Source organism: Haematobia irritans, chromosome 5, assembly GCF_050003625.1.
Source record: "Haematobia irritans isolate KBUSLIRL chromosome 5, ASM5000362v1, whole genome shotgun sequence".
Lineage (NCBI taxonomy): Eukaryota > Metazoa > Arthropoda > Insecta > Diptera > Muscidae > Haematobia > Haematobia irritans.
This window is the reverse complement of record NC_134401.1, coordinates 83798906-83822209: the sequence shown is the minus strand read 5'-3', so window position 1 is coordinate 83822209 and position 23304 is coordinate 83798906. Positions and strand designations below refer to the sequence as shown.

Below are 23304 nucleotides of genomic sequence, written 5' to 3'. Positions count from 1 at the left end.
GGACAGGAGTTTTATACGGCAAAAGGAAGGGGAAAGGTAGCAGATATTTTCAAGCACATAAAACTGTCAAAGTTCGCATAGAAATATCTGGTTTGGCAAGCCATCTGTACGTGTGGCTTGAAAAGCAGCATTTTCATAGCTTCCGGGATTGTCAACCAATTTACGTGAAAGAGTGTTTGAATAAACGTCTGCTGCCTTTCCTGAAGAAACACGGTTGTTCCGTACTGTTTTGGCCGGATTTGGCATCTTGCCATTACGGTAAAAAGGCCATGGAGTGGTACGCCGCCAACAACGTGCAGGTGGTTCCCAAGGACAAGAACCCTCCCAACACGCCAGAGCTCCGCCCAATTGAGAAATACTGGGCTATTGTCAAGCGGAACCTAAAGAAGACCAAAAAAACTGCTAAGGACGAGCAGCAGTTCAAGGCAAACTGGCTTTCTGCGGCGAAGAAGGTGGACAAGGTGGCCGTACAAAATCTGATGGCAGGTGTCAAGCGTGAGGCCCGGCAATTCGGATTTGGAAAATAACTGAATATTTTTCCTGAATTTTATACTAATTGAACTTGAAAAAGAAATTTAATTTGATTTTTTAAATAAACGATTTCACTGATTTACACGCGTTTTCCCTTGACCAAATTTTGACCGTATCACCCTCTATTCTTGATGTTTTTGTAGATTTGGCAACTTATTCCCCTCTACCTAGGAGGTACTTCACAACTTTTCTGTAGAAATAAATTTTTGACAAAATTTTCTATAGAAATAAATTTTTGACAAAATTTTCTATAGAAATACAATTTTGACAAAATTTTCTGTAGAAATAAGATTTTGACTAAATTTTCTATAAAAATAAAAGTTTGACAAAATTTTTTATAGAAATAAAAGTTTGACAAAATATTTTACAGAAATAAAATTTTGATAAAGTTTCTATGGAAATAAAATTGTCGTTTTTGGTCATGTGGTTCATTATGGCTAGGTTCTCTCTCTTTGTAGAAGTAGTAATTTTCCTTCGGAGGTGAAAGCAAAAAATATTTAGCACTTCGACACGTTTATAATTCAAGGAATATTTATACACCCAAATAAATTGTCGCTATTAGATGCTTATTTATCAATAATTGATAAATAAACTTCTAAAATTAAATAATAACTTATTTCATCCGAAGAAAAGTTTTTTTAAATAACTACCAAAATTTGATCAAAAGTTGCAAAACAAGATTTTTGTATTTGTTATTTTGTTTGTAAAATTTCATTAAAATTTTGCAAGATTATTTTTGGGTCGAGTGGCAAACGTGTTCGATTTTCCGTATGGATAAAAGATAAAATTTGAAAAAAAGCTAGGAGTTGGTTGTTTAATACACTCAAGAAAAGTGAACCCTATATAGCACTAAAGCCAATTTAATTCGATTCTAATTCATGGATTTATTATGTTTTGAGAAAGTTTTCTTGACTTTAATAATTTTTTGTGTACCTTAGTTAAATGAACTGAAAAAGGGGAAAAGTATACACAAATGAAGCATAAAGGTTTACTAAATTCGTTTCTCCCACAAAATAGTTCAGAATTTCTTAAAATTTCTCAATTTTACCACTAATGATCTTCGTATGATATTAAAGACATTTTTGCAATTTTTAAATCGGCATATGGAATTTTAACATGGCATATGGAATTATGAAATATCTATATATCCCCTGCAAATTCGTCTCACAAAAGAAAAGCATCATTCATATCTCCAAATTTGGCATAAATTATTATTTGTAATAATATCCTTAAAATGTATTTGTTTTCGAATTCAGTAGGGTTTGTTCAGACCATCACAAACTCGCGTGCACGCCGTTAGACCCTTCTTATATGAATTGAATGAAGTTGTTTCAATAATGAGGATAATAGTCATTGTTGGGCTCATGTAAAAATATTTCAAATAGTTTTCTATGCACCTATTGTGTTGGAAACCCTCGCCATCTTTGCAAATATTAAAACAGATGGGTTTATTATTTGGATAGATTGTTGTTAATATATCTGGCATTGTCACTCGTGGTAACGCAATTCGATTTCATAAGACCATTTTTCATATAAATAGATCCATTACAGGTACTATCGATCAACATTAACATCATGAAGCATTTCGTAGTTATTGGAATCTTAGCTCTTTCAGCTGTCTGCCAGGCCCAAGTGAGTTTTACATTATAGACATTTCAGAAGATGATTTCTGTAAATATTGTCCATTCCGTTATTTACAGAATGTCTTATCAGGACGCCGCCAACATGGTGCCCAAGGACTTTCTGGATATTCTGGTGATAATGACTGGGGATATTACGGTGAAGCCGGAGCTCCAGGATCGGACTACTCTGGTTCTTCAGGTCAATGGGCACCCTTAGATTTTGATTATAACAGTCTACCTGGATTATCGGGATATAACCATGAACAACAAGATTACGAAGAAGATAGTTATCGCCATGTACGCAGTGCGGGTCCCATCACACTGCAATTAAATGATGATGATGATGACGACTCTGGTATCCCCATATTTGAAATGGATGATGAAGATGAAGACTCTAATGACAATCAAAAATTTCCTTTAAGTTTTGAACGGTTTCCAGAAAATGAAAAAAATCAAGAAGGCTTGAGAGCTAGATTTAACAAATTCATGGCAAAATTTACTTCGCTGTTTGGCCGTCGTCGTGGCGTAGATGTTCCCAATGCTGCATAAGTAAACTAATATTATATTAATTACTTCATTTATGTGTTCTACACTATATAACAAATAAAAGGATTATTAATTAATTCATAAATATTTGTAAAATTCGTAAATAATTCATAGTTTGACTCAGCATCATATTCTCACTCTCATATGTAACTTCATGTATTAGATTTCAAGTAGATTTGTGGATAAGTGATTTTCGGGACTCTTAGAATATCGGATCAATAGATCAAAGTGTGCATATACCTCTACTTGTTACGGAAATATATATTTTCACCAGAGTTAGTGGCGTTAATGCAAAACTTTGGCACATTTTACTAAGCAAACGCTTTATTCGTTTTATTTGTTATTGTTGGTTTATTCTTCAATCATTGCACTTTTTTGTGTTGATTTGAAATTTATAGCAAATTTTTAGAAATTTGAGGTCGCTGAATCCAAATCTACACTATCAGCTCGACTTTTCGAGATATACCGCTATGTTCAAAATTAAGGCACTTCCGCTACATATATTGGAATAACTTGAAAACGGTTCACCATATTAAATTTAACAAGTATATACGGCCGTAAGTTCGGTCAGGCCGAAGCTTATGTACCCTCCATCATGGATTGCGTAGAAACTTCTTCTAAACACTGCCACCCACAATCGAATTACTTAAGTTGCGGTAACGCTTGCCGATGGCAAGGTATCTTAAAACCTCCTAACATCATCTTCTAAATTGTATGTAAGTCCATACGTGGTATATATTAAATTAAAAAAAGATCGATCACGATTTTCACAAAATTTTCTATAGAAATAAAAATTTTCACAAAATTTTCTATAGAAAGAAAATTTTAACAAAAATGTCTACAGAAATAAAATTTTAACAAAATTTTCTATAGAAATAAACAGTCAATAGTTTTTCAAGCTTAAGATCTTCGTTTCCTTTATTTTTTTATTTTTAATCCATTATTCCTGATATTTCGCAATTTTCACTGAATTGCTTTTTCAGAGGGTTATTTGATATATGAGACAATGATCACAAAACAATTATTATTCTAATGGAGCATCACTGCTCTCGTCTACTTTATCAAATAACCCTCTGAAGAAGCAATTCAGTGAAAATTGCGAAATATCAGGAATAATGGATTAAAAATAAAAAATAAAGGAAACGAAGATCTTAAGCTTGAAAAACTATTGACTTTTATTAAAAAGAAAAAGATCGAATAAAACACCGAGAAACAAAAATATAGAAAGAAACTTTTGACAAAATTTTCTATAGAAATAAAATCTTGGTAGATTATTTTTGGCTCGAGTGGCAACAATGATTATGAACCGAATAAAATTTGAACAAAATTTTCTATAGAAATAAAATTTTGACAATGATGAAAATTTTATTGTGAACCGAATAAAATTTTAACAAAATTTTCTCTAGAAATAAAATTTTGACAAAATTTTCTATAGAAATAAAATTTTGGTATATTATTTTTGGCTCTAGTGGCAACCATGATTATGAACCGATATGGACCAATTTTTGTGTGATTGGACCAATTTTGGTATGGTTGTTAGCGACCATATACTACCACCACGTTCCTAATTTGAACCGGATCGGATGAATTTTGCTCCTCCAAGAGGCTTCGGAGGTCAAATCTAGAGAACGTTTTATATGGGGGCTATTTATAATTATGGACCGATATGGACCAAATTTTGCACGGTTGCTAGAGACCATGTACCAATACCATGTACCAAATTTCGGCCGGATCGGATGCAATTTGCATCCTCTGAAGAAGCAATTCAGTGAAAATTGCGAAATATCAGGAATAATGGATTAAAAATAAAAAATAAAGGAAACGAAGATCTTAAGCTTAAAAAACTATTGACTTTTATTAAAAAGAAAAAGATCGAATAAAACACCGAGAAACAAAAATATAGAAAGAAACTTTTGACAAAATTTTCTATAGAAATAAAATCTTGGTAGATTATTTTTGGCTCGAGTGGCAACAATGATTATGAACCGAATAAAATTTGAACAAAATTTTCTATAGAAATAAAATTTTGACAATGATGAAAATTTTATTGTGAACCGAATAAAATTTTAACAAAATTTTCTCTAGAAATAAAATTTTGACAAAATTTTCTATAGAAATAAAATTTTGGTATATTATTTTTGGCTCTAGTGGCAACCATGATTATGAACCGATATGGACCAATTTTTGTGTGATTGGACCAATTTTGGTATGGTTGTTAGCGACCATATACTACCACCACGTTCCTAATTTGAACCGGATCGGATGAATTTTGCTCCTCCAAGAGGCTCCGGAGGTCAAATCTGGAGAACGTTTTATATGGGGGCTATTTATAATTATGGACCGATATGGACCAAATTTTGCACGGTTGCTAGAGACCATGTACCAATACCATGTACCAAATTTCAGCCGGATCGGATGCAATTTGCTTCTCTTTGAGGCTTCGCAAGCCAAATCTGGAGATCGGTTTATATGGGGGCTATATATAATTATGGACCGATGTGGACCAATTTTTGCATGATTGTTAGAGACCATATACCAACACCATGTACCAAATTTCAGCCGGATCGGATGAAATATGCTTCTCTTAGAGGCTCCACAAGCCAAATCTGGGGATCGGTTTATATGGGGACTATATATAATTAAGGACCGATATGGACCAATTTTTGCATGGTTGTTAGAGACCATATACCAACACCATGTACCAAATTTCAGCCGGGTCGGATGAAATATGCTTCTCTTAGAGGCTCCACAAACCAAATCTGGGGATCGGTTTATATGGGGGGCTATATATAATTATGGACCGATGTGGACCAATTTTTGCATGGTTGTTAGAGACCATATACCAACATCATGTACCAAATTTCAGCCGGATCGGATGAAATTTGCTTCTCTTTGAGGCTCCGCAAGCCAAATCTGGGGATCGGTTTATATGGGGGCTATATATAATTATGGACCGATGTCGACCAATTTTTGCATGATTGTTAGAGACCATCTACTAACACCATGTACCAAATTTCAGCCGGATCGGATTAAATATGCTTCTCTTAGAGGCTCCACAAGCCAAATCTGGGTTTCGGTTTATATGGGGGCTATATATAATTATGGACCGATATGGACCAATTTTTGCATGGTTGTTAGAGACCATATACCAACACCATGTACTACATTTCAGCCGGATCGGATGAAATATGCTTCTGTTAGAGGCTACACAAGCCAAATCTGAGGGTCCCTTTATATAGGGGCTATACGTAAAAGTGGACCGATATGGCCCATTTTCTATACCATCCGACCTACATCGATAAGAACTACTTGTGTCAAGTTTCAAGTCGATAGCTTGTTTCGTTCGGAAGTTAGCGTGATTTCAACAGACGAACGGACGGACGGACGGACGGACATGCTTAGATCGACTCAGAATTTCACCACGACCCAGAATATATATACGTTATGAGGTCTTAGAGCAATATTTCGATGTGTTACAAACGGAATGACAAAGTTAATATACCCCCATCCTATGATGGAGGGTATCAAAAATCGAAAATTTAAAACAATATTCTCTTTAAGAAAATTTCATTTAAATTGAACCAATGTAAAATTTTCATTGATATAACGAAACATTTTCATTAACACAATGACAATATTCGTTAATAGTACGAAACGGAACGTTGGTTAATAGAAAAATCGTTATTATAACGAAAAATTTCGTTGTATTAACGAATATGTTTCATTGGCTCACTTTTAACGACACATTTCGTTAATAACGAAACTTTTTTTATTAGTGTAGAAGCTCACGGATCGGGAAATCTGCCCATGGACCGATAAACAGCATAATGGCCACACCTATTTATTGATCTAAAATACCACTGAAGTGGCCCCAAATTGGGTCACTTTCTATATCAAAACCTGCACAGCAACTTGACGGAAAGAATAAAGGTTCTTTTTTGAAAAAAAAATGCTAAAAATTCGGTAATTTTTAGAATCGTTTTTTGTTTGCAGGCAGGTCAAGTTCGAAGATGGGCTATATCGCTCCAGGTTTTGATATAGCCTCCATATAAACCGACCCCCCGGATTTGGGGTCTTCGGCTTCTAGAAACTGTACTTTCTATCCAATTTGCCTGGAATTTGTAATCTAGAGGTATTTTATGACCATAAATATGTGTGTCGAAAATATGGTGAATCAGTTCGTGTTTGGGTAAAGGGTGATACGGTTAAAATTTGGTCAATATAAACTTGACTTATTTCTTTCAATTTTGCATTTAAAAAACCTGAACACCCCTCATTTTGAAGGTGTGTGTGTAGAATGTTGTTCCTATTTTGATTTTGGAATTCACTCTTCAGTTGTCAAAATGCCGTCCAAGCACGAAGAGCAGCGTATCAAAATTTTGCTCGCGCATCGCAAAAATCCGAGCTACTCGCACGCAAAGCTGGCAAAATCGCTAAAAGTTGCCAAATCAACCGTTACAAATGTAATTAAAGTGTTTGGGGGACGTTTGTCGACAGCCAGGAAGTCTGGATCGGGGGGAAATCGAAAACCGGAAGCCGCTGAGACGACAAAGAGGGTTGCCGGTAGTTTCAAGCGAAACCCTAACCTCTCTCTCCGAGATGCCGCAAATAAGCTGGGTGTATCGTCTACAACCGTGCATCGAGCCAAAAAACGAGCCGGACTATCGACTTACAAGAAGGTAGTGACTCCAAATCTCGATGATAAACAAAATACGACGGCCAAAGCGCGATCCCGGAGGTTGTACACGACGATGCTGACGAAGTTTGACTGCGTGGTAATGGACGACGAAACCTACGTCAAAGCCGACTACAAGCAGCTTCCGGGACAGGAATCCAAATCTACACTATCAGCTCGACTTTTCGAGATATACCGCTATGTTCAAAATTAAGGCACTTCCGCTACATATATTGGAATAACTTGAAAACGGTTCACCATATTAAATTTAACAAGTATATACGGCCGTAAGTTCGGTCAGGCCGAAGCTTATGTACCCTCCATCATGGATTGCGTAGAAACTTCTTCTAAACACTGCCACCCACAATCGAATTACTTAAGTTGCGGTAACGCTTGCCGATGGCAAGGTATCTTAAAACCTCCTAACATCATCTTCTAAATTGTATGTAAGTCCATACGTGGTATATATTAAATTAAAAAAAGATCGATCACGATTTTCACAAAATTTTCTATAGAAATAAAAATTTTCACAAAATTTTCTATAGAAAGAAAATTTTAACAAAAATGTCTACAGAAATAAAATTTTAACAAAATTTTCTATAGAAATAAACAGTCAATAGTTTTTCAAGCTTAAGATCTTCGTTTCCTTTATTTTTTTATTTTTAATCCATTATTCCTGATATTTCGCAATTTTCACTGAATTGCTTTTTCAGAGGGTTATTTGATATATGAGACAATGATCACAAAACAATTATTATTCTAATGGAGCATCACTGCTCTCGTCTACTTTATCAAATAACCCTCTGAAGAAGCAATTCAGTGAAAATTGCGAAATATCAGGAATAATGGATTAAAAATAAAAAATAAAGGAAACGAAGATCTTAAGCTTGAAAAACTATTGACTTTTATTAAAAAGAAAAAGATCGAATAAAACACCGAGAAACAAAAATATAGAAAGAAACTTTTGACAAAATTTTCTATAGAAATAAAATCTTGGTAGATTATTTTTGGCTCGAGTGGCAACAATGATTATGAACCGAATAAAATTTGAACAAAATTTTCTATAGAAATAAAATTTTGACAATGATGAAAATTTTATTGTGAACCGAATAAAATTTTAACAAAATTTTCTCTAGAAATAAAATTTTGACAAAATTTTCTATAGAAATAAAATTTTGGTATATTATTTTTGGCTCTAGTGGCAACCATGATTATGAACCGATATGGACCAATTTTTGTGTGATTGGACCAATTTTGGTATGGTTGTTAGCGACCATATACTACCACCACGTTCCTAATTTGAACCGGATCGGATGAATTTTGCTCCTCCAAGAGGCTTCGGAGGTCAAATCTAGAGAACGTTTTATATGGGGGCTATTTATAATTATGGACCGATATGGACCAAATTTTGCACGGTTGCTAGAGACCATGTACCAATACCATGTACCAAATTTCAGCCGGATCGGATGCAATTTGCATCCTCTGAAGAAGCAATTCAGTGAAAATTGCGAAATATCAGGAATAATGGATTAAAAATAAAAAATAAAGGAAACGAAGATCTTAAGCTTAAAAAACTATTGACTTTTATTAAAAAGAAAAAGATCGAATAAAACACCGAGAAACAAAAATATAGAAAGAAACTTTTGACAAAATTTTCTATAGAAATAAAATCTTGGTAGATTATTTTTGGCTCGAGTGGCAACAATGATTATGAACCGAATAAAATTTGAACAAAATTTTCTATAGAAATAAAATTTTGACAATGATGAAAATTTTATTGTGAACCGAATAAAATTTTAACAAAATTTTCTCTAGAAATAAAATTTTGACAAAATTTTCTATAGAAATAAAATTTTGGTATATTATTTTTGGCTCTAGTGGCAACCATGATTATGAACCGATATGGACCAATTTTTGTGTGATTGGACCAATTTTGGTATGGTTGTTAGCGACCATATACTACCACCACGTTCCTAATTTGAACCGGATCGGATGAATTTTGCTCCTCCAAGAGGCTCCGGAGGTCAAATCTGGAGAACGTTTTATATGGGGGCTATTTATAATTATGGACCGATATGGACCAAATTTTGCACGGTTGCTAGAGACCATGTACCAATACCATGTACCAAATTTCAGCCGGATCGGATGCAATTTGCTTCTCTTTGAGGCTTCGCAAGCCAAATCTGGAGATCGGTTTATATGGGGGCTATATATAATTATGGACCGATGTGGACCAATTTTTGCATGATTGTTAGAGACCATATACCAACACCATGTACCAAATTTCAGCCGGATCGGATGAAATATGCTTCTCTTAGAGGCTCCACAAGCCAAATCTGGGGATCGGTTTATATGGGGACTATATATAATTAAGGACCGATATGGACCAATTTTTGCATGGTTGTTAGAGACCATATACCAACACCATGTACCAAATTTCAGCCGGGTCGGATGAAATATGCTTCTCTTAGAGGCTCCACAAACCAAATCTGGGGATCGGTTTATATGGGGGGCTATATATAATTATGGACCGATGTGGACCAATTTTTGCATGGTTGTTAGAGACCATATACCAACATCATGTACCAAATTTCAGCCGGATCGGATGAAATTTGCTTCTCTTTGAGGCTCCGCAAGCCAAATCTGGGGATCGGTTTATATGGGGGCTATATATAATTATGGACCGATGTCGACCAATTTTTGCATGATTGTTAGAGACCATCTACTAACACCATGTACCAAATTTCAGCCGGATCGGATTAAATATGCTTCTCTTAGAGGCTCCACAAGCCAAATCTGGGGATCGGTTTATATGGGGGCTATATATAATTATGGACCGATATGGACCAATTTTTGCATGGTTGTTAGAGACCATATACCAACACCATGTACTACATTTCAGCCGGATCGGATGAAATATGCTTCTGTTAGAGGCTACACAAGCCAAATCTGAGGGTCCCTTTATATAGGGGCTATACGTAAAAGTGGACCGATATGGCCCATTTTCTATACCATCCGACCTACATCGATAAGAACTACTTGTGTCAAGTTTCAAGTCGATAGCTTGTTTCGTTCGGAAGTTAGCGTGATTTCAACAGACGAACGGACGGACGGACGGACGGACATGCTTAGATCGACTCAGAATTTCACCACGACCCAGAATATATATACGTTATGAGGTCTTAGAGCAATATTTCGATGTGTTACAAACGGAATGACAAAGTTAATATACCCCCATCCTATGATGGAGGGTATCAAAAATCGAAAATTTAAAACAATATTCTCTTTAAGAAAATTTCATTTAAATTGAACCAATGTAAAATTTTCATTGATATAACGAAACATTTTCATTAACACAATGACAATATTCGTTAATAGTACGAAACGGAACGTTGGTTAATAGAAAAATCGTTATTATAACGAAAAATTTCGTTGTATTAACGAATATGTTTCATTGGCTCACTTTTAACGACACATTTCGTTAATAACGAAACTTTTTTTATTAGTGTAGAAGCTCACGGATCGGGAAATCTGCCCATGGACCGATAAACAGCATAATGGCCACACCTATTTATTGATCTAAAATACCACTGAAGTGGCCCCAAATTGGGTCACTTTCTATATCAAAACCTGCACAGCAACTTGACGGAAAGAATAAAGGTTCTTTTTTGAAAAAAAAATGCTAAAAATTCGGTAATTTTTAGAATCGTTTTTTGTTTGCAGGCAGGTCAAGTTCGAAGATGGGCTATATCGCTCCAGGTTTTGATATAGCCTCCATATAAACCGACCCCCCGGATTTGGGGTCTTCGGCTTCTAGAAACTGTACTTTCTATCCAATTTGCCTGGAATTTGTAATCTAGAGGTATTTTATGACCATAAATATGTGTGTCGAAAATATGGTGAATCAGTTCGTGTTTGGGTAAAGGGTGATACGGTTAAAATTTGGTCAATATAAACTTGACTTATTTCTTTCAATTTTGCATTTAAAAAACCTGAACACCCCTCATTTTGAAGGTGTGTGTGTAGAATGTTGTTCCTATTTTGATTTTGGAATTCACTCTTCAGTTGTCAAAATGCCGTCCAAGCACGAAGAGCAGCGTATCAAAATTTTGCTCGCGCATCGCAAAAATCCGAGCTACTCGCACGCAAAGCTGGCAAAATCGCTAAAAGTTGCCAAATCAACCGTTACAAATGTAATTAAAGTGTTTGGGGGACGTTTGTCGACAGCCAGGAAGTCTGGATCGGGGGGAAATCGAAAACCGGAAGCCGCTGAGACGACAAAGAGGGTTGCCGGTAGTTTCAAGCGAAACCCTAACCTCTCTCTCCGAGATGCCGCAAATAAGCTGGGTGTATCGTCTACAACCGTGCATCGAGCCAAAAAACGAGCCGGACTATCGACTTACAAGAAGGTAGTGACTCCAAATCTCGATGATAAACAAAATACGACGGCCAAAGCGCGATCCCGGAGGTTGTACACGACGATGCTGACGAAGTTTGACTGCGTGGTAATGGACGACGAAACCTACGTCAAAGCCGACTACAAGCAGCTTCCGGGACAGGAGTTTTATACGGCAAAAGGAAGGGGAAAGGTAGCAGATATTTTCATGCACATAAAACTGTCAAAGTTCGCAAAGAAATATCTGGTTTGGCAAAGCATCTGTACCTGTGGCTTGAACAGCAGCATTTTCATAGCTTCCGGGACTGTCAACGAAGAAATTTACGTGAAAGAGTGTTTGAATAAACGTCTGCTGCCTTTCCTTAAGAAACACGGTTGTTCCGTACTGTTTTGGCCGGATTTGGCATCTTGCCATTACGGTAAAAAGGCCATGGAGTGGTACGCCGCCAACAACGTGCAGGTGGTTCCCAAGGACAAGAACCCTCCCAACACGCCAGAGCTCCGCCCAATTGAGAAATACTGGGCTATTGTCAAGCGGAACCTAAAGAAGACCAAAAAACTGCTAAGGACGAGCAGCAGTTCAAGGCAAACTGGCTTTCTGCGGCGAAGAAGGTAGACAAGGTGGCTGTACAAAATCTGATGGCAGGTGTCAAGCGTGAGGCCCGGCAATTCGGATTTGGAAAAGCGAAAGCCTAACTGAATATTTTTCCTGAATTTTATACTAATTGAACTTGAAAAAGAAATTTAATTTGATTTTTTAAATAAACGATTTCACCGATTTACATGCGTTTTCCCTTGACCAAATTTTGACCGTATCACCCTTTATAGTCCCCATATAGACCGATCTACGAGTGTACTTATTTTTCTTCTAGAAACTGAATTTTTTATCCGATTTGCCTGAAATTTGAAATCTAGAGGTATTTTAGGACCACAAATAGGTGTGCAGAAAATGGGGTGTATCGGTCCATGTTTTTGTATATCCCCAATATAGACCGATCTCCCGATTTTCTTCTTGGTCTTCTAGAAACCATAGTTTCTATCCGCTTTCCCTGAAATTTGAAAGCTAGAGTTTTTTAGGACCATAAATGGATGTTCCGAATATATTGTGTACAGAGAATGAAGCCGACCCATTTTTGTCGGCGGCGGCGGACACTAAATTTTTGCCTCCGGCGGCGGCGGCTTGACGGCTGAGCCGATATAAATTTGTTCACTCGGCGGCGGACAATTATCCATTACAAAATCAATTTGAAGTTAATCGAATGATAATGAGATTAGTTGTCTTACAAACAAATTTACTTTTCGTTCAAATTTTCTGAGCTAAATTTTTGCTAAATTATTATAGCAGCTTAAATATGATTGGTTGTGTTCAAAATTTTGGAAAAAATACGTCAAATATATATAAATTTTTCTGATTTAAATCGACATTTTTGATTAATTGGCGGCTAAATTTGAGTCGAGATGAGTCGACATATTCGGCGGCGGCGTCGACTGGCAAAAAATGGTCGGCGGCGACTGAAATCGGCGGCGCGACTCGGCGGCTTCATTCTCTGATTGTGTATTATATTCCCCCCTTATGAACCCTCCCTCCGATGTGGGGTTTATATTCTGTAGGTTTATCAGATCCACAATTAGGTGTGCTAAATTTAGTATGTGTATCGATGCCTCCATATATACCGATTTCACTTCTTGAGGGTACAGAAGGCGCACTGATCATAAAAATTGCTTGAAACTGAAAGTAAAATTTTTAGATTTTACTTCTTCTAATCATTAGAATAATGGAGGTAGATATCTAAAGATTTTTGATTTTAAATCAAGGCGTTATTTAATCAATTTCTTGCACGCTTACACGAGATTTTTATGATTCCTCTAAAACTAAAAAAAGGTTGTTATAAATCCAGAATCTGTTCTAGTCTTCGTAGGTAGAATCTTTAAATTTATCTTCGGGAAGCGTACTGGATGAACTGATCTGCTTAGGAGAATATCTGTCATCAAACTCCCCTGAAACTCTATATATTATCAAGTAATCCGCTACGACGAAGAGTTTTCAAAGTAAGCTATTATATTTGATTCATGGTGGTGGGTATTTAAGATTCGGCCAGCCGAATTTGCTGCTGTATATACTTGTTTTAAATTCGAACTTGCGGAGCGTAAACCTTTTAATAAAAATCACATTTGTACACTCAAAACAAATCTTACTTGAATTCAAAAACCTTTAATCTTGTCTGTATGTTTTTGGTATTGATTTCGAGGAAATGATGTTTAAGATGTTTAAAATAAAAACATTTTTTCCTTAATATTGTGTGAATTACGTATCCTAAAGTTTAGGTACTATGGCTGTAAATGGGCCATATCGGTCCACTTTTAGGTATAGCCCCTATATAAATCGATACCCAGATTTGACTTACGGACAAGCAGAGAAGGAAGGAACCATGTTTCAAGAGCAAAATGTTACTTTTTCACGGAAAACATGTCGAAACCATGTTATTCTCTCGCAAATTATGAATCTGATTTCTGAAAGCATGTTATGTTTGACAAGAAAAGAATATTTTTGCGACAAAAAATCTACAGGGTCGCCGTGAAATGGTCCGGTTGAAATTTTGTACGTGATGTTAGTATATGCATTGAAAAAAAAGATATTTACGTGATATTAAAGACTAAACTAAATTTTAGGATGCGCAATTTACATATTTTAAGGACGAATTTCTTTAAAGTAATGACATTTTAATTAAAACAAAGTTTATAATCTTTACTTCCACCATAGGATGGGCGGTATATATATATATATATATATATATATATATATATATATATATATATATATATATAAAATTCAATCTATGTTTGTTTATTTGTTTGTTTGTTTGTTTGTATGAACCGAGTTGGCTCCGAAACGGCTGAACCGATTTACTTGAAACTTTCAGAGATCATAGGGGACGTTCATGTGGTGAAAATAGGGTACCTCATTTTTTGACACCTGGTCGCGGAGGGGGACCTCCCCTTTGTCGGACTTTTTGAAAATTGGACCAAAGTTGACCGATTTGCTTGAAATTTTCATTGAAGGTTGGGGTTGGCAACTAGACAAAGATCCGCTACTTTATATTTCGATATTTGGTGGCGGAGAGGGACCTCCCCTTTGTTCGACTTTTTTTAAAGTACAGTGAAAAAACTAAAATTCTCTAAATTATCTGAGATTTAAAGAGAACATCAGGTGGGGGAGTACTGGTAGCAGTGTCCGCTGAAATTCCTTCTGAACAGATTCAAATTCAAGATATAACTGGTATTGAGATAGTTATTGTCAAAGTTCTCTTGAAAATATGTCATTATTGATTTCTTGTTCTTATATTCCACCTTCATCGAACGACGAAATTTATTCTCAACACGTTTCGGCTATTTCATCAGCATCTCAATCTTTATTATCGTTATCTGATACATTAATAGTTTTAGGCGATTTCAATCTCCCTTATGTCTCCTGGCTACACTCTTCTGAATCTGAGAGTTTAATTCCTGTAATCTCAAATAGTATTTCTAATAATTTTCTTCATTCATTACTTAATCTTGGCCTTTTTCAAATAAACGATATTTTCAATTCACACGGTAGATTACTTGATCTGGTGTTTGTTAATAGAACATGTAATATAAGTTTGGAATCCTGTCATGCTTTAACGCAACCTGAAGATCGTTATCACCCTACTATAATATTGCACCTTGCAGCCCCAAATCTCCCACGATCTAGGTACACCAATTCGAACCGAGAGTATTGCTTTGCTAAGACGAATTATACTATACTAAATTCATTGCTTTCCGCCGTAAATTGGGACGATATTCTTGATTCTAATGATATTACCGAACTAGCATCCCGTTTTTACTCAATCCTACAGGATTGCATATCCAAATCAGTGCCTCGAATTATTATAAACGACAATTCTGGACCGCCATGGAATACCAGCGTTCTATCGAAGCTGAAGAATCAAAAGAACAAGATGTACAAAAGATTCAAAAAATCAGGTTCAGCTCTTGATTTTTCGACCTATTCGATAGCCCGTTCGAAATACAACATTGCGAATAAATTGGCTCATCAAGACTATTTAAATAGAATGAAAGATCAACTGAGAGTTGATCCTAAGTCTTTCTACAAATTTGTGAATTCAAAACGCCAATCTAGTGGCCTACCAACATATCTTAAATATAAGTCCTCAACTGCCGACAATGATGTAGACATTTCTAATATATTTGCAGATTTCTTTGCTACGACATATTCGGATAAGTGTTATGATGGTAACAACATCTATCCACACATGACTAGGAACTGTAACAGAATTGATATCTCTTACATAGATGAGAGCACCATTTTAAGTAATCTTAGAACTCTGAAATCTACATTTAATGCTGGCCCTGATGGTATTCCGTCCTGTATTCTGAAACAATGTGCCGATATACTTTCATATCCTCTATCTTTACTGTTTAATAAGTCACTAAAGTCAGGAAATCTTCCTAATATATGGAAACAATCATATGTAATGCCTTTATTCAAATCGGGTAATCGAAACGACGCATGCAACTATCGAGGTATTTCGAATCTTTGTGCCATTCCGAAGTTGATGGAAAAGATCTTAACAAGTTCTATTTCCCATCAGATTTCTTCATTATTATCTGCGAATCAACATGGTTTTAGGAAAAAACGATCGACCATAACCAACCTTTTGGAATTTACTTGTTTGGTTAATGATGCTTTTAGGGATCGCTTTCAGACAGATACAATATACACTGATTTCAGTAAAGCTTTCGACAAAGTCAATCATGCTCTCCTTTTACATAAGTTGGATATGATTGGCTTCAGCGAACCTTTATTGAAATGGTTTCATTCGTATTTAATTGGTCGGACACAATATGTTAAGTTCGGTAGTGCAACATCTAGACCTATCACTGTTACCTCGGGTGTTCCTCAGGGCAGCCACCTCGGACCTGTTTTATTTTGTCTATTCATCAATGACCTCCCATCAGTTGTAAAATTTTCTAATATTCTTATGTTTGCGGATGACGTAAAGATATTTCGTTCCTATAATAATCCCGACGAACGAAGGTATCTTCAGTTCGACCTTGATAACTTTTACGATTGGTGTGAGACAAATTTAATGGAATTAAATATCTCGAAATGTAAATTGATGCGCTTTTCGAGAAGAACTGTATTCGAGTCGAGTTATTCTATTGGGACTAACGAGCTGGAAGCAGTAGATTCTTTCAAGGATCTTGGATTGCTAATGGACCAGCGACTGAACTTTCGCCAACATGTGTCTATGGCCATCAGTAAGGCATTTGTTACTCTCGGATTCATGAAACGTTGGAGTAAAGAATTTAGAGATTACTCAATTACCAAGATATTTTACACTTCATTAGTACGAAGCAACCTTGAGTACGGTTCTATAATTTGGGATCCATATTATACAATCCACTCAAATAAGATTGAATCCGTCCAGAAGCAATTTCTTCTATTCTGCCTTCGACACAGAGGTTGGGATCGCCAGTCTTTACCATCGTATCAATTTCGCCTAAATCTTATAAAATTACCATCACTGCAAAGTCGTAGAACTATGTTAAATATTTCTTTCATAATGAATATAATTCAAGGTGAAATTGATTCTGAGTTTCTTCTCAACAAACTGTCATTTAACATACCTGTTAGATGTAGCAGAAATTTTGAACCGCTAAAAATTCCGTATTATAGATCAGATTATGCAAACAACGATCCGTTACGAAGGTTATGCCTTCAGTTCAATAAATATTATGCCATTATAAATCTGTCTGAGCAACGAGTTGTTCTGAAGAGAAATATTATTTTACACTTAAACCAGTAGTTATCTTTATCTTTGTTTGTACATATTAGTCTGTAAGGATTTTGTATCTATAGACTTAATAAAAAAAAAAACAAGTATATACGGCCGTAAGTTCGGCCAGGCCGAATCTTATGTACCCTCCACCATGGATTGCGTAGGAACTTCTACTAAAGGCTGTCATCCACAATCGAATTACTTGGGTTGCGATAACACTTGCCGATGGCAAGGTATCGTAAAACTTTTTAACACTGTCTTCTAAATTGTAAGTTAGCCCATACGGGGTATATATTAAACAAAAAAAGGCCGATTAAATACGTATATAATCTAGTTTGACAAAATTTTCTATAGAAATAAAATTTTGACAAAATTTTCTATAGAAATGAAACCTTGACAAAATTTTCTATAGAATTAAAATTTTGACAAAATTTTCTATAGAAATAAAAATTTGACAAAATTTCCTATAGAAATAAAAACTTGACAAAATTTTCTATAGAAATCAAATGTTGACAAAATTTTCTATGGAAGTAAAATGTTGACAAAATTTTCTAAAGAAATAAACTTTTTACAAAATTTTCTATAGAAATAAAATTTTGACAAACATTTCTATAGAAATAAACTTTTGACAAAACTTTCTATAGAAATGAAATTTTAACAAAGCTTTCTATAGTAATAAAATTTGACAAAATTTTCTATGGAAATAAAGTTTTGGTAGATTATTTTTGGCGATATGGACCAATTTTTGTGTAATAAGTCATCGGCTATATATAACTAAAGACCGATATGGACCAATTTTTACATGGCTGTTAGAGGCCATATATTGACAAAATGTACCAAATTTCAACCGTATCGAATGACTTTTGCTCCTCCAAGAGGTTCCGGACGTCAAATCTGGGGACGGTTTATATGGGAACTATATATAATTATGGACCAATATGGACCAATTTTTGCATGGTTGTATACTAACACCATGTACCAAATTTCAACTGGATCGGATGAATTTTGCTCTTCCAAGAGGCTCCGGAGTTCAAATCTGGGGATCGGTTTATATGGGGGCTATATATAATTATGGACCGATATGGACCAATTTTTGCATGGTTGTTAAAAACCGTATACTAAGACCACGTACTAAATTTCAACCGGATCGGATGAATTTTGCTCCTCCAAGAGGCTCCGGTGGTCAAATCTGGGGATCAGTTTATATGGGAGATATATATAATTATGGACCGATATGGACCAATTTTTGCATGGTTGTTAGAGGCCGTATACTAACATCAGGTACCAAATTTCAACCGGATCGGATGAATTTTGCTCCTCCAAAAGTCTCCGGAGGTCAAATCTGGGGATCGGTTTATATGGGGGCTATATATAATTATGGACCGATATGGACCAATTTTTGCATGATTGTTAGAGACCATATACTAACATCAGGTACCAAATTTCAATCGGATCGGATGAATTTTGCCCCTCCCAGAGGCTCCGGAGGTCAAATCTGGGGATCGGTTTATATGGGGGCTATATATAATTATGGACCGATATGGACCAATTTTTGCATGGTTGTTAGCAGCGTTGCCAGAATTGTTTCACCAAAAACCGCTAGATTTGCCCAAAAAACTAGCCAAAAAAAGCTAAAAAATTCTAAAAAATAGCTAGAAAAAAAGCTAAATTTTTTTGTAACAAAAGTCACATTTTTGATTGAAATTAGCAAACTTAAAGGCTTTATTTCACTTAAATTGCATATTATTTTAATTGTATTCATTTTAATTCAATTTATGTGAGACTGTAAGAAAATCTAAGTCATATTAGCTCTGTTTGCGTACTCGATACATTTTGATTACTATCGCAAATTTTTACTGGAAGTCCTTCGTTTATATTTCCTAGTAAAAACATTTTTCCCAATAAACTTGCAATTGTCAGCTGGTTAATCAGCAGCAAGTCCAATATGCGATATATTGCAGAATGTCACATAGAACTGCATTAGAAAATATCAATATATTTCGTTTTAACTGAATTAATGATAAATTCTAATTCTAACTGTCTTGCAAGTTTATATTGACTAACTTTTATTCGAAAATTTACCATACCAACCTATTGTTGTCCAATTTTCGTAAATGTAAATCCATTCCATTAATATAAAGCAGATTTGTTTTGATCCTATCACTACGAATTTTTTATAGCATTTTTTGATGTTAAAACAAGTAAGGAAAGTCTAAAGTCGGGCGGGGCCGACTATATTATACCCTGCACCACTTTGTAGATCTACATTTTCGATACCATATCACATCCGTCAAATGTGTTGGGGGCTATATATAAAGGTTTGTCCCAAATACATACATTTAAATATCACTCGATCTGGACCGAATTAAATAGACTTCTACAAAATCTATAGACTTAAAATTTAAGTCGGCTAATGCACTAGGGTGGAACACAATGTTAGTAAACAAATATGGGAAACATTTAAATCTGAAGCAATTTTAAGGAAACTTTGCAAAAGTTTATTTATGATTAATCGCTCGATATATATGTTTTAGAAGTTTAGGAAAATTAGAGTCATTTTTACAACTTTTCGACTAAGCAGTGGCGATTTTACAAGGAAATTGTTGGTATTTTGACCATTTTTGTCGAATTCAGAAAAACATATATATGGGAGCTATATCTAAATCTGAACCGATTTCAACCAAATTTGGCACGCATAGCAACAATGCTAATTCTACTCTCTGTGCAGAATTTCAACTAAATCGGTGTTAAAAATTGGCCTCTGTTGTCATATGAGTGTAAATCGGGCGAAAGCTATATATGGAAGATATATCCAAATCTGAACTGATTTCAACCAAATTTGGCACTCATAGTTACAATGCTAATTCTACTCCCTGTGCAAAATTTCAACTAAATCGGAGATAAAAATTGGCCTCTGTGGGCAAATGAGTGTAAATCGGGCGAAAGCTATATATGGGAGCTATATCTAAATCTGAACCGATTTGGCTGATATTTTGCAAGTTTTTCGAGACCAATAAAATATTTGGATATACGGAATTTGAGGAAGATCGGTTGATACACACGCCAATTTTGACCAGATCGGTGAAAAATATATATGGCAGCTATATCTAAATCTGAACCGATTTTTTCCAAAATCAATAGGGATCGTCTTTGAACCGAAACAGGACCCTATACCAAATTTTAGGACAATCGGACTAAAACTGCGAGCTGTACTTTGCACATAAAAATGTCAAGATACGAAAACTCTACAAATTTAAAGACTATTTCATTAATTTTAAGAATTTTTTAGAATTGACCCTAGCCTTCTTTCATGAAAAGATACCCATTTTTAAGTTGAATCACTTAACTATAAGGACAAAACGACTTTATCGGCTTTTGGACAAGGGCAACAGTTAATATAAGAGAAATTCACAAATTCTATTATAACCAAAATTCGCGTTCGTATTTGAAGGACATGAAATCTTTGGCCTCACGACAATATTTTTTTCAGTGTACAAAGCAATTCACATCTACTATTTTAATTAATAATATCATACTTTAGAATATTATAATAACATAAAAAGGTTAACGAGTCAAATGCAAATTTACTGACAGTTTATAGAAGCAATTTGTATGGTAATAGTATATTTAAAGTTTACTATAACTTTTATGAATACGAGGGAAAAACTTTACAACAAGGTGTATTTGCTGCAAAAATGCCCGCATAATGGCTGGAATAATTATTAATGTTTCAATTGAGCTTTGAAATATGTTGAAAACCTTATTCTGGCAGCAAGGCTTAGATAAAAACGAAGTTTTATCCATATTTCAATAGGAACATGTCGAAAATAAAAAAAGCCAAAAATAGCTAAAAGGGACATGAAAAAAAGCCAGAAAAAAAGCTAAAAGCTAAATGCATTTTTTCCCCGCTAAACGTCGTCAAAAAAAGCCAAATCTAGCGGGAAAAAAGCTAAATTGGCAACGCTGGTTGTTAGAGACCGTATACTAAGACCACGTACCAAATTTCAACCGGATCGGATGAATTTTGCTGCTCCGGGAGGCTCCCCAAGCCAAATTTGGGGATCGGTTTATATGGGGGCTATACGTAAACGTGGTCCGATATGGCCCATTTTCAATACCATCCGACCTACATCAATAACAACTACTTGCGCCAAGTTTCAAGTCGATAGCTTGTTTCGTTCGGAAGTTAGCGTGATTTCCACAGACGGACGGACAGCCGGACAGACGGACGGACGGACGGACATGCTTAGATCGACTCAGAATTTCACCACGACCCAGAATATATATACTTTATGGGGTCTTAGAGCAATATTTCGATGTGTTACAAACGGAATGACAAAGTTAATATACCCCCATCCTATGCACGCTCACAAAAAATCGCTTCTGTAACATATACTCCCAAACATATTTTGCTTCAAGCATATACATTTTTGGGTATTGCCCAAACATTTATATGTTTGATCTCTTCCAATATATAATATGTTTGAAAGCATATTGGTCTAAACAATATATGTTTGGGTAGTCTAAGTTCCAAACATTTTGTATTTTTGCATCCAAATTCAATAATGTTGTCTTCCAAAAAACAATATGTTATTATGTGAACATATAATATGTTTGGAAGCATTTTGCACCCAAAAATATTATATGCTTAAAAAAAATTCTCCCAAACAATATTGTGCTCAAAATTTTATTTATTTATTTATATATTTACAATCATAATGAATTATGAAAATAAACAGGTAATATAGGTGCTAACAACATAGGTTTTCGACCTGAATGCTCAAAATTTTGTTTCTGCCCAATTGTATATTCCCCCACATCTTTCTCACTTCCACGAGATTTTTTAGTTCTTAGCACCTTTTTCTGTAATACAAACATTGTAGAAGAAATTATTCAATTGTATGATTTTTTTATTTTAATTTTACCTTTTGCCGGACGGGGATTCGAACAGCGGACCACACAGTTTGTAAGGATCAAAGAAGTAGCTGATCAATTGCCCAAGGAAAAATAAAATGTTAATTTTGTAATAACAAGCAACAACCACCAACTTAATTCAATATCGCTCCCTGTTAAATAGCGCTCCAAGCTACTAAACACATATATGTTTATAGGCTATTTCTAAATTAATATATGTTTGCATCCAAGCATATTATATTTACAAACATTTTATGTCCCAAACATAATATGCTCTAACATATTACCATATATGTCCCAAACATGTTATGCTGGTTTATGAACATTATATGCTTGCACTCAAAAATATTGTGTTTAAAAATTTGTGTTCCAAACATATAATGTTTATAGCCAAACATATGAAAAACAGTCTTTTTCATCCGTGTGGTGGAGGGTATAAAAACATGCGGTGAGGTTATGGAATTATTATGGGGTACCTGATGATTTCATATGCGGACGGGGAGGGGACCTCCCCCTTGCCTTACTTTTTGAAACTTGGAACAAAATTATGCGATTTGCATGAAATTTTCATTGAATGTGGGGGTTGGCATCTAGACAAAAATCCGCTACATTATTTTTCGATATTTGGTCGGGGAGGGGGCCACCCCTTTGCCCGACTTTTTTTAAAGTACAGTGAAAACAAAACTAAACTCCCCCGACTGAAATTTTACGGAAAAATGGGTGAGGTTATGAAATTTATATCAGGTTCCTGATTTTTTAATAAAAATAAAAGGGCATAGGGAGACATCCGCTTTT

General features: G+C 35.2%; 2 protein-coding genes across 2 annotated transcripts; both read left to right on the top strand.

The window, feature by feature from the left end:
• Nucleotides 1-2003: 2003 nt before the first annotated feature.
• Nucleotides 2004-2784, top strand: LOC142241448 (uncharacterized). Its single transcript, XM_075313217.1, has 2 exons — nt 2004-2163; nt 2232-2784. Exons 1-2 carry the CDS (start codon nt 2107-2109, stop codon nt 2700-2702), a joined length of 528 nt encoding a protein of 175 aa, XP_075169332.1. The 5' UTR covers nt 2004-2106; the 3' UTR covers nt 2703-2784.
• Nucleotides 2785-15084: 12300 nt separating this feature from the next.
• Nucleotides 15085-17563, top strand: LOC142239894 (uncharacterized). The gene is made up of 2 exons (XM_075311639.1): nt 15085-17395; nt 17493-17563. The coding sequence occupies exons 1-2, from the start codon at nt 15085-15087 to the stop codon at nt 17561-17563; spliced, it is 2382 nt and encodes a 793-aa protein (XP_075167754.1).
• Nucleotides 17564-23304: the final 5741 nt, after the last annotated feature.

Excerpts from the sequence above, each read along its gene's own strand:
- LOC142239894 (XM_075311639.1), top strand. The coding sequence starts at position 15,085 with ATGTCATTATTGATTTCTTGTTCTTATATTCCACCTTCATCGAACGAC. Across the intron at positions 17,396-17,492 it reads CATAATGAATATAATTCAAG|ATCAGATTATGCAAACAACG; the intron begins GTGAAATTGATT and ends TCCGTATTATAG.
- LOC142241448 (XM_075313217.1), top strand. The coding sequence starts at position 2,107 with ATGAAGCATTTCGTAGTTATTGGAATCTTAGCTCTTTCAGCTGTCTGC. Across the intron at positions 2,164-2,231 it reads CAGCTGTCTGCCAGGCCCAA|AATGTCTTATCAGGACGCCG; the intron begins GTGAGTTTTACA and ends CGTTATTTACAG.